The 12,266-nt window shown below is 55.9% G+C and overlaps 2 protein-coding genes across 4 annotated transcripts in view; both read right to left on the reverse strand.

The window, feature by feature from the left end:
- The window catches only part of UVSSA (UV stimulated scaffold protein A), a 32,729-nt gene extending 30,419 nt beyond the window's left edge, over window positions 1-2,310 (reverse strand). The window contains exon 1 of the mRNA XM_040625341.1: window positions 2,139-2,310. The gene's annotated coding sequence lies outside the window, so the exon portion shown is untranslated. The remainder of the gene's footprint in view (window positions 1-2,138) is intronic.
- Window positions 2,311-9,636: 7,326 nt separating this feature from the next.
- Window positions 9,637-12,266, reverse strand: part of MAEA (macrophage erythroblast attacher, E3 ubiquitin ligase) — a 34,779-nt gene continuing 32,149 nt past the window's right edge. For 2 of the 3 annotated variants that reach the window (XM_040625344.1, XM_040625343.1), the window contains 3 exons: window positions 11,817-11,950; window positions 10,800-10,995; window positions 9,637-10,441 (listed from right to left, as the gene is read on the reverse strand). In XM_040625344.1, the coding sequence (XP_040481278.1) occupies window positions 10,346-10,441; window positions 10,800-10,995; window positions 11,817-11,950 (426 nt within the window). In that variant the 3' untranslated portion in view covers window positions 9,637-10,345. The remainder of the gene's footprint in view (window positions 10,442-10,799; window positions 10,996-11,816; window positions 11,951-12,266) is intronic. The other variant, XR_005833533.1, reaches the window with a different exon arrangement.

Raw genomic sequence — 12,266 nt, forward strand, 5'->3', positions numbered from 1 at the left:
CAAAAGATGACACTGCTGTTCTGGGGTGTTCTGGGCGTATGGTGGAAACCTGATCAGCTCCTGAATTTTTTTTTGTCAAAAACTAAAGACTCCATTAACAAAGTCACTTAAATTTTCCTGTTTTGTAAATACAGGATAAAGGACAATCAGCAAATCTTGAACCAACAGGTCCAAATCAGATGACACCGCCTTTAAAGTGTTCATGGACACCTTCTTACCCCTCCCAGACCCATGCCTCACACAGGTGAACGCCTGCCAGAGCTGGGCCCTGCAGGGTCCTGGGAAAACATCCTGGCCCGTTTCTTCCCTGCACAGAGGCGACGGTGGGGGCAGGCAGGGCATGGGCTGAGACAGATGCAGTGGTGGAAGGCGGACCAGGGCAAGCCCACAATCTCCCAGGCGTGTCTTGGACTTGCTGAGCCAGCCATTGGTGTGAAATGCTGAACCTTAAGACATACTTGCAAATCTTCTTCAGTTCCTTCATTTTCTCAGGATTCAGTTGGGGTTCTCCCGAAGTCGTGAGCTCTCTACCAACTTGGATAGTTCTGATCCATACCTAGAAATATGTGCGGCAGACACAGACACGAAATGACCACCAGCCTTCAAGATTTGTTAACCATTTCCTGAGCTAGCTGTGTCCTGGGCATTCCAGGGGACTACAGGGCTGCCTCAGCCCCTGCCTCCAATGTGACCCGGATGCGGAAATACTTGACGACAGATGATATTCTGGCACAGCATTTTTGGTGATAAACTAGGAAAAGCACAACAAAATACTAACTCTGAGCTCTACAGTCCCACACGTGGGGAGACCTCAGCAACACTCAGAAGGAACACACTGCCTGAATGAAATTTAAATGAGCTCGGGAGTGTGACGGTAGCACCTCCTCCTCACCACACGGCTCATTCACATCCACGGAGGACTGAGAGAGCCCTTGGCTCACACTCTCGTATGCACCCAAAGCCAAGGCAGATCAGCCCAAACCCCGGTGCTGAGCACACAGGAGGTTTGCAGGAAGAGAAGGAAGGGCGAGGTCGAAGGCCCGGGAGGTCAGTCACTCAGCATGAGCTGAGACTGGGGGCAGCATGGGTACCAGGCCAGCTGCGGGGCTGTTTTATTTGGTAGAAGGAGGGACCAGCCCAGCAGACATACACGGACTCTGCAAGCAAAGTTTATCACTGACATCAACTCATACACTAGGCGGGGCAGGGAGCTCTCTCACGCCGAGCACCTCCCAGCATCCCCCTCGACCATGATCCTCCAGGTGGACTTTGCCAAATTCCTAAGCCCAGGGCACCATGGCCACACCAGACAGAAGAGGGGGTGTCCCAGGGAGAGGAGAACGCAGTGACAGGGAGGAGGAAGCATCCAGGAAGGGGAGGGAGCGGTGTCCAGGAAGGACAGTGTGTGGGAGGAGACAGTGTGAGAGGAAGAAAGGGAAGAGGATGAGGGGGACAAGGAGGAGGATGGATTGGTGTCCCAGGGAGGGAGGCAGGATGGTGTCCTGGGGGAGGAGGAGTAGGATGAAGAAGGCTGGTGTTCTGGGAGAGGAAGAGGAGGAGGGGAGGGGGAGGAGGAAGGAAGGTGGAAGGAGGGCAGGTGTTTCTGAGAGGAGGAGGAAGGGGGAGGAGGAGGGAGAGGGGAGGGGGAGAAGGGAGGGGGGAGAAGGGAGGGGGAGAAGGGAGGGGGAGAAGGAGGGGGAGGAGGGGAGGGGAGGAGGGGGAGGAGAGGGAGGAGGGAGAGAGGGGGAGGAGAGAGAGAAGGAGGGGGAAGGGGAGGGAGGGAGGAGGGGGAGGAGGGAGGGGGAGGAGGGGAGGGAGAGGGAGGAGGAGAGGAGGGGGAGGAGAGAGAGAAGGAGGGGGAAGAGGAGGGAGGGAGGAGGGGGAGGAGGAGGGGGAGGAGGGGGAGGAGGGAGGGAAGGGGAGGAGGAGAGGAGGGGGGAGGAGAGGAGGGAGGAGGAGAGAGAGAAGGAGGGGAAGAGGAGGGGGAGGAGGAGGGGCGGTGTGCCGGGAAGAAAGCGGGGAAAGGAGGGGCGCGTCCTGGGAAGAAGGAGGTAAACAGTCCCGGGGACGAGGCCGGGCCTCAGAACCCCGTCCCGGCCGCAGCCCCTGCCCGGCATCGCGACGACCGCGACACCTACCGCGCCCTAGGCCGCTCGCCTCTCTCCTCCCCTTCCGGCGGAGAACCCGCCCCTATCACGTGCCCCAATTCGCCACAGTCATTGGCTCGCCCTGGCACGGGGGGTGCGGGGACGAAGGTCAGCGCGGCGACGACCGCACCTAGGCGCAACGCGACAGCTGTCACCTTAGCCCACCCTTTCCGGCGGGGCCCCCGCCCGCCTCCTGTCACGTGGCCCCAAGCTCAGCAGCGAGTGGCTCGCCCTGACGCCGGACGCGCGAGCGCCGGGGCGGGGCCGAGGTCTGCGTGGTGACGCAGGCGCGCTCCCGGAGGGTCAGGGCGGCCGAGGCGGGCGAAAAAAAGGAAGCGGGCGGGCGCAGCAAGTCCTTAAAGGGGCCGCGTGCCCGGGTGCTGGGGCGAGGCGGGGCGGGCCCGAGGGGTGGCATCCTGGTCTCCACGCCGCGGTCGCCCAGGAGTGTGCGATCCCCGGGCCCCTACCACAGCGGCAGGCAGGCCGGGATGGCCTGGGTGGGAGCCGGTGCGCGCTTCTCCCGGGGGCGCCGGAGACCCCTCCTCCACGAGCCGCCCCGCGCTGCCCGCTGCCCGGACAGGGCCCCCACGACGTTCGGTGTACGTTCGGTGTTCGGTGACAGACAAGGGGCCCCTGCCGGCACGCGGTTGGACCCCCGCGGGCGTCCGCCCCGCCTCCAGAGGCGCTCAGCTCGGGGAGCCGTCGCCGTGCAGACGGGCACCCTCCGGGCGCTGGCCTGAAGCTTGCCAGGCCTCGCGCTTCCCCGGGCGGCCCGCGCCCCTGCCCGCTGCGCCGCGCGGGCCAGGCTGGCCTCTCCGCGGCCCCGCACTCGCTCGCTCCTCGGCGGCCTCGCCCGACCCGCGCACCCCCGCCGGGAGAGCGGGGGGGGCGGAGATCCCCTCGCCTCTCTGGCCTGTCGCACCTGAGGGTCCTCTCGGGGCCGGGCGGCGGGCCGTGTGCCCCCCCCCCCCCCCCCCGTCCCACGGACTGAATGGCCACCACCCCCTTTGGCCTTCGTGTCTGCCTTTTCCCCAGGAAGGCCTGCTGCACCCCAGGTCCTGAGGCCCCGGCCCGGCGCTCTTTGAGGGGTCTGCGCAGGTGCTCGGAAAGCACGGGGCATGTTTTCTGGGATCTCAGGTGGACGCAGAACAGCGAGAAAGCCCCGCAGACCTAGGTGCCCTGGAGCAGGACCACACGGAGGTGAGGGCCCTCCGCAGCATCGTGCTTAGCGGCAAAAGGACAACGGCCCAAGTGTCCCTCAGGAGATGGTAGATGAACGTCGGCCCTTCAGCCATGAGGGAGGGAAACACAGACACACGCGCTAACACAGATGAACTTAAAGGCAGCCAGACAAAAGGCCCACATATTCCATGATTCCGCCTACATAAAACGCCCAGGGAAGGCAGATGCGTGGAGACAGGAAGTCGATGAGTGGCCACCAGCGGGGAGCGTGGACTTGTCCGTGTTCAGAGTGGCATTCGTGGCATGTCAACTGTCTCTCAGTAAAGCGGTTACTGAAAGAGAAAAGGAGAGCGGGAAACATGCCAACTCATGCCCTTCCTGTGCACCTGATCCAGGCCCAGGGTTTGCTCTGGGCAGCCGTTGGGTTGGCAGCCTCCCTCTGTCTCCTGTGGTTTGAATTGGCTTTTCTGGTCTCCTAGACTGTGGCCGTCAACAGCACGAAAGCATGCTGTTTCTCCCCCAAGCACGTTAGGTTTTTGTGCAGCAGGACTCCTGGGAAGAGCTGTGCATTTGCCCTGGGCCTCCTTCCTTTTCGGTGACACCCGTGTCCACCCAGGTGGCCTGTGACGTTTGTGTGGCCCAGTCCTGTCTCCTGCCTACCACCCTTGGCGCAGCTGATGGGATGTCTGTCTTTCCACTTACTCAGCCCAGTGACCTGGGGGCCCCTGGGACCCTGTATTCAACCCACTGGGGGACCCCTCCAGGCCCAGCAGCTGCCTATCTCCCCACTTCTGCCCTCACACCCCTAGAGTCCACTCACCTCAAAGCAGCCAGGAGGAAACTGCCAGTGCTGCCCACCGCCCACCTCTCCGCTGCTTCCCTCCAGCAGTCGGGCCTCCGTAGAGCCCACTCTCCTGCCTGGAAGGCTGCTCCCTGCCCACCCTCGCCAGCCTTGTAATCAGCCCCCTCCCTCCCTTTTCTCAGGCAACTCCACTTCATCCTGCAGTGCTCAGACTTCCTATCACACAAGGTTCATCATCTTATTTGTTTTCTCTTTGCCCCCAGAACATATGCTCCATGAGAACAGGGATCTTTATTTTGTTTCATGACGTCAGGCACACAGTAGGTGCTCAGTATTGAATGTTGAATAAATAGAATTAGCCCAGATGAATGTGTTGAGACCTAGAGGATATTGTAGAAGAACCAACTGGGACTTTCCGAGATGAGGAAGCCCAGCAGGACGCACACAAATCCATCCAAGGCACGTCATGACCAGAGCATGGAAAGGCAGTGACGAAAAGCAATGGAAGAGAAAGTGCAACATACAAACAGTTACAAAGATAACAGAGCAGCAGACTTCTCGGTCAGGATGTCACAAGCTTGAAGACAATGGCATGAAATCTTCAACATACTAAAAGAAAAAAAAGCTAAAAAAGCTGTCAACCTGGATTGTATATGCAGTGAACTATCCTTCCCAACCTGAATTAAATTGAAATAGAACACTTTCGGAGCAAGAAAAGCTGAGTGCATTCATCGCCAGCAGGTCTGCATGGGAGCATACAGTAAGTTCTTCAGATGAGGAAAATGCTAGCAGATGCAAACTTAGATCTATAGAAGCAGTGAAGCGTGCTGTCACTGGCAAACGTGGGTAAATATAATATCTATTTTGTTTCAAATTTCTTTTCTAAATCATTGCTCACTGAAAGCATAACAAGGTATTACAGGGTACAGAATGCAGACCATCTGTAGAAGGAAACACATGGCAGCAGTAGGGTGCAAAGGGCAGGAGGGAGAGAGGCAATAAGTGTCTCAGATTCCAATGTTTACGTGAAGTGGTATCATATTTGAAGGCACTTGTAAGTTAAAGAGGTACACTGAACTAGAGCAACTACGGAGGTACAGCCAAGAAGTCAACAGAGGTAAAACAATAACTTTTAGTCTAAAGACGGCAGGTAAAGATAGGAAAGGTAACAGAGGAGAGACGGGACAAATGGAAAAAGAGTGGCAAGACCAGATTTAAATCCAGCAATAATCATCACAAATATCAGTAGTCTAGACACTTGCTAAATTGAAAGGCTGTGATTGTCCAGTTGGATTAAAAAGCCCCCAGTGTATGCGGTCTACAAGAAACAGACTTCAAATTTAAGACTTGGGTTGGAAGCAAAAGGATCAAGAAAGAGCTAACATATGAACACTAAACAGATGAGGGCCAGAGTGGCTGGGCCAAGACAAAGTGGACTTTATAACAAGAGATGTTACCAGGGAGGGTGCTTGTGCCTAATAACAGAGATTCCAAATACATGAAGCAAAAGCTCACAGACATAAAGGGGACATAGGCAAATTCACTTGCAAACTTTTAAGAACAAGTAGGGAGAAGATCAGTAAGGGTAGGAGAGACTAGCTGCCCAGCACGAACTTGACCTGGCTTGCACTTGCAGGGTGCCCGGCACAGTAGGCAGATGTTCTTTTGAAGTGCATGGGGAACACTTACCAAAGCAGACATAGAACAAACCTCTACAAATTTAAAAGGATTAAAACCATATGGACTGGATTTTCTAACAGAATTAAATTAGAACTTAATAACAAAAAATACCCAGAAAGTCTCCAAGTATTTGAAAATTAGCTAACAGGCATCTGTAATCCATGGGTCAAAGGGGAAAAAAAAAAATCACAATGGAAATTATAAAAATATATTGAACCGCATGAAAATGAAAACAACATTAAAATGTATGGGATGTTTATATTAGAAAGGAAAGGCCCCAAAGCAGTAATCTAATCTTCCCCTGAAGAAGCTAGAAAAAGGACAATTAAACCTAAAATAAGCAGGAGGAAGAAAACAATAAAGAACAGAAGTCGATTACACAGAAAACAGGCAAACAATAGGGAAAAATCAAAGACCGAAAGGTGGTTCTTTGAAATGATCCATAAAATTGATAAGCCTCTAGGTAGGTATCAACAGAAAAGAAGAAACAAACGACCAATATCATGAATGAGAGGGGCCATCACTACAGATCCTACAGACGTTAAAAAATTATTGTTAATAGAGTACATTGTGAACAACTTGCTCAGCAAAGTACGAGCAAGTCAGATCAGCAATACATTAAGACCTACACCATGACCACAGGAGGCTTATCTCAGGAACAGAAGGGTAGTTCAACCACTCAAAGCCAATCGTGTAGTTCTCTGTGTCACCCTTACCAGAACAAAGGGGAAGAGCCTTATGGTAATTTCATTAGATGAAGAAAAGAACATTTGACAAAATTCAACATGCCCTCATGATAGTAACTCAGGAATGAGGAGTGAACTTCCTCAACCTGATAACTGCACATATGAAAACCCAGAGGAGACATGGTCCTTCATGGTGAGAGAGGACACTTCCCCCCCAAGATGAGAAACAAGACCAGGAGTTCATTCTTATCTCCTAGTTCACACTGTGCTTTACCCACACAATAAGGGGAGAAAAAGAAATGAAAGGCATAGAGATTAGACAGGAACAGGCAAAATGGTCTTTATTTGCAGATGTGACAACCGTGTACATAGAAAATGCTTTGTAACATACCAAAAAGCTACCAGAACAAATGAGTTTAGAAAGGTCACAGGATACAAGATCAATATACAAAATCAATGAGATGTCTATATGTTACCACACTGGAACAACTGGGAAGTTAAATTTAAAAATCACACTGACAATAGCAGTAAAATGATGAGATACTTAGGATAAACAAAGTGTGTTGAGAACTGTAATGCAATTGAGGTCTGGATACAGAGAACACCATATTCACAGGCTGGCGGCCTCAATATGGTCACGATGTGGGCTTAACTGTCCCTCTCACCCAAATTCATGTCGGAGCCCTGACCCCCCATGTTGATTGTATTTGGGGGTGACTAAGTTCACGTGAAGTGATGAGACGGGTCCTCATCTAACAGGACTGGTGTCCTCATAACAGGCAGGGCTGTCTTTCCATGCACACAAAGGGAACTGTCCGCGAGCCAGGAAGAGGCTGGCAACCAGCTCTACTTCTGGCTTCCAAAACTGAGAAAATGGTTTTCTGTTGTTCAAGCACCACAGTCCGTGGTGGTGTTATGGCAGCCCGAACAGACTAAGTCCCCAGACTGATCTATAGATTCAGTGCAGTTCCAATTGAAATCTCAGCCGACTTTTTTGGGGTACTTTTACAAGATGATTCCAAAACTTATGTGGAAATGCAAGCAAACAGTGAAAAACAATTTTGAAGAAGTAGAAACTACCTAGGACGAAAGGGGCTCATTTGTACTTTAAAGCTGCAGTGACCCAGATGCGGGGTGTTGGGGTGAGGACAGCGCTAAGGCAGCTATGCAGAGGGGAACATCCAGAAATAGACCGAGAGAACTACAGCCAGGGGATTCAGCATTATGTGATGGGGACAAAAAAGCCTTCAACAAACGATGTTGGAACAACAGGGTGAACACATGGGGGGAAATGGTCCTCAGCCTCCCTCACACCACACACACGAGTTCACTGCAATGGGTTACAAATCTAAACAAAAGCTAAAACTAAAACTAAAACTCTGTCTAGGAAACAGAGGAGAATAAGATTGGGACCTTGGAATGGGCAAATATTTCTCAGAACACAAAAAGTCATGACCTATAGAAGAAAAAGTTAACTGAACTTTACTAAAAATAAAACTTCTGCTGGTCAAATAACAGGCAATAAAGTGCAAAAATACATGTAACAGACAAAGGATCTGTACCCCAAATATGTAACGCATTCCTACAAAGAAAAAAAAGGTCATCCAATAAAAAGTGGGCAGAAGACTTGAACAGATAGAGGACTAACCAGTCAGCACATGGGAAGGCGCTCGGCGAACTCAGCCGTCAGGGACACGCACAGTAAGCCGGAAGGGAGGTGCCAGCACTTACCCACCTGAGCAGCTAACACGAAGAATGACGCCGCCAGATGCTGGCAAAGATGCGGACAAGCCGGACGCTCACACGCTGCCGGCGCGCACGGACACCGTTACCAGCACCTTGGGAAAAACCTCGGCGGTTGTGAGGCTGAGTGTACAGCACCAGCATGACTCATGACTCTACTTCCAGACGTTGGCTCAAGGGAAATGAGAATAACGTCCACGAAGAACTGTTCCAGCAATGTTCGTAGCAGCTTGATTTACAGTAAGTAGAAACTGGACACACACTGGATGTCCGCCGAGAGGAGGACGGACAGCTTGTGCTGCGTGTGCAGCGGACTACTCCCCAGCGACGCAGGAGGACCTCTGGCACACGCAGCCACGTGGACGCCCGAGGCATCTGCTGAACCAGGTCAGGCACAAAGGAGCACATTACCTGTGTTTCGATAAACACGAGGGTAAGACTAACAGCCCGTGCTGACAAAGCCCCAGTGATGGTTGCCTCGCGGGGTTGGACAGTGTGGGAGGACAGAAGGTGCAGCCTCCTGGGGTCTGGGAACGCGGTGTACCGGGGCTTGGTGCTTACACCTGGCACATTTACGAACACTCATCCCACTGTTTGCCGGGGCCAGTGAACTCCAGTGGGTGCAACTGCTGCGTCAGTTAAACCCCCAGAGACCTGATCGCCGACAGCATGTCTCGGGTCTCAGACGTCCACTGCCACGTGCTGCTGAGGACGCAAAGGTGAGGCTGCGTCCGAGGCGGGGGAGGCTGGTACAAGCACTTTGGCCGACCGGCCGTCAGTGTCTACTCAAGTTCTTGTGGGACCCAGCACCTCCACTCAGTGGGTGTCCAGCAGGTCACACGGGAGCACGTACGGCAGCTTCATCTGCAAACAGGCCAACCCCCCCAGTGTAGCCAGGACCCATCGTCGTGCTCCTCTCACCCTGCGGCTGCCCCACGGTGAGCAGCTCTCACCACGGATGTGCTCACCAGAATACACCAGGAGGGCCCTGAGGGCAGGGGTGGTGTGTGTGACTACACATGTGTGCACACATGCAGGTGTCTTCACGGCTTTGGGAAGGAAAAGGGAAGGCGGCACAGGTGACAGAGTGAGGCCAAGAGGCCAGGGTGGCACAGCTGGAGGGCATGGTGGGAAGGAGCCAGTGCCTCCCTGCATCTACCCTGTGCTCCGAGCGGGAGCTCAGCCACGTGTGCGCCAGGCGCTCCCTGGCAGCAGGAGGCCAATATGCGCTGGCGCCCAGCCGGTGCTGGAGCAGGACTATGGGATGGGGCACATGTGCGGACCCCAAGACCCACCCTGCTGTGTGGCCACGGACTGGGGGGCACTCGGGGGCCTGGGGTGAGCAGACACAAGTGAGGGCGTTAGAATGTACAGCAGCTTTCACCTCACACGGACGTAAGAAATAGAAAACCCTTTTATTAACAGGGTTTACATTTACAGTTTATTAGCTAGTCAACATCAACATGCAAAAATAAGCACTAAGTACAACCCTCTACGGCATGGTTTCGTGTAAACTACGATGGTTTATCGGATTGGAAAAGTCGGTGGTTACTTGGACTGAACTACTAGTTTCTGTAACGAACGGCATTAGATCTACAGTTACGGAGCCATCGGCAAGGCCTCTGCAGAACTCGGTCCAGTGGATTTCCACGTGAATACATTCTCAAGCAGGAAATAAGGCGGCACGAAGGACGTGACATTGAACCTAGCACACCCTAAGCCCGGCCTGCGGCGGCGCACGCAGGTGCAGCGCACAGGTGCAGCCCGCCGCGGCGCAGGTGCAGCCCCGGGGCCAGCCGACCACGGCTGCCGGGGCGGGGCGGGGCGGGGCGGGGCGGGAGGAGGCGGGGTCGGGGGCGCGGGAAATAACCGACTCCTGTTTCCGAAGCGGCCGAAGCTCCCTCGGGGGCGGCGGGAAGGTCTCTCTGAAAGGGGAAGGCGTCAGGTAGCTCACGCGCGCTCCGGAGTCCTACCAGCAGAAAGGCTGTCCCCAAGCACAGACGTGCGGACCCGACTCCTCCCTTCCTCGGAGTCCCCATCGTCGCTCACTGATCTTTGGTCGCAAGAAACAGAAACGCAGGCGGGCGGGGGCGCGGCGGCCCGGCCTACATGATGTAAACCTTCTCGGCTTGGGAGAAGTGGAACACTTCTTTGGTCCTCGGGCAGACGACTTTGTCATCTTGACGGATAGACAGGAGAGACTGAAAAACAACGGGGCCAGCGCGTGAGCGCGCCCACACGCACGCCGAACCTCTCCGGAGCGCAACCCCACCCACCGCTGCGGGAGGACTCGCTTCCGTCCTGCACGCTGCCTCCTGGAGGCCCGCCTGCCCGCCCACCCTGACCCTGCGGCTTCTCGACCGCCGGCCCGCTCTCCAGGGACAGCGCGGGGCCGAGCTGCCCGCACCCCGCACCCGGCGCCCCCAACCAGGGACCGCGCCCGGGGACCACACCCGGCACCCTGCGCCCCAGACAGCACCAGGGACCCCTCCCAGCCGCCCTCCCTTCCCGCCCCCGCGGTCCCCGCCCCTTCAACATGTGGCCCCTGTGGCCCCTCACGTTGTAGCCATAGACGTAGCCGTTGGGCAGCATCATGGGCGGGTTGTTCTCGTTCATCACGTCGCCCGAGATCTTGCAGACCAGGCGGGAGTTGGCGCAGTGCGCCATGGGCAGGGGCTGCGCCAGCTTGTTCAGGGAACGGCTGCACACGGGGCAGTCGGGGCTCTTGGAGCTGCCGTCCTCCTTGTAGCACTGTCTGTGCTCTGGTTAAGGAAGGGTGGTGGGGTGGGGTGGGGCACACCGGGCATGCTGAAGCCATCCAGTCCGCCAGGCAGAAATTGAGCCTGGAGTTCTCTTTCAAGGCAGAGCAAACACTGCACCCAGCAGGAAAATGGCCTGAGGCCAGCGCCCCTCCCAGCCCAGGGACTCCACTGTCCCACGCCCCTGTGCCCCTGCCACGTTCTTAAGCACCCGAACCCACAGGGAATAGGCACGATCCTCAGAGCGGGTCCCATCACGGATGGCCACTAAAGCCAACAGCCCAGGGTCCCCAGGGGCCCACATGCCGCACTCAAGAGGGATCCTCGGGCACAGGGGTCACAACCCTGCAGCTCTCTGGCAGCAGGGGAATGGCCGCTATGCCACACACATTTTCAAAGACAAGACCAGACACTGGGCCAGGGGCAGCCAGGGCTCAGACCAACAGAAGCTCGAGGGGATCCTCAGGAATCCCCCAGAGAAACTCTCAAATGCCGCCCACTCCCAGCTGCCAGAAGGTATGCCAACACCGACCTTCTGACCAGCGAGCAGTGTGCCGGGCAGCGTTTGGGAATGAGTGAACACTCCGTGAGGCCGCATGCCAAGGTTTCCACAGACCAAGGGAAGAGGCTCAGCCCCACACGGCACCGCCACCACCCCGACTGCCTGAAACGGCAAACCCACAACACAAGCAAAGAGCACAGGTCTCATGTCGGGAGGGGTGCAGCACCTGCTTGCTGGCTAGAGGACAGAAGACCCCACACACCCCAGGCTGAGGAGGGCTGGGCACACGGGCACCCTTGCCCGCCAGAAGGATACGGTGTCTTTATCGCCGAGAGGCCGGCCTGCAGCGTCAGGGTGAACACAGAGTTGTTCCCCAGCTGGTGCAGCCGGTAGTTGTCGTACCGGAACTGCTGGATCAGCATCCGCCACCGGGCCGGGTCCAGCAGGTCCTGGAAGAGACAGGGCAGAGCGATGCTGGGGATACTCCAGGGGCACAGTCGAAAAAAGACAGCAGCAAACAACGAACCCTTTCCACGCAGGCAAAAGGCAACAGAAGGCCCGGCGCCCACAAACCCGCGCCTGCCGGCCGAAGAGCAGTGTGTGGCGCCCACAGCCTGGACTCCCACGTCCACGTAAGGACCGCCCCGACGTGGTCTGCGCGGACACGGACGCTAAAGGGTGGGGGTCCTGTGGCCTCATGGCAGGAAGGGGCGCAGTGGGCCAAAGGACAGCACTGAGGTCTCGGGGCGGGGGGGGGGGGGGGGG

This window comes from Ursus maritimus, unplaced genomic scaffold (assembly GCF_017311325.1).
Source record: "Ursus maritimus isolate PB19 unplaced genomic scaffold, ASM1731132v1 scaffold_8, whole genome shotgun sequence".
NCBI lineage: Eukaryota > Metazoa > Chordata > Mammalia > Carnivora > Ursidae > Ursus > Ursus maritimus.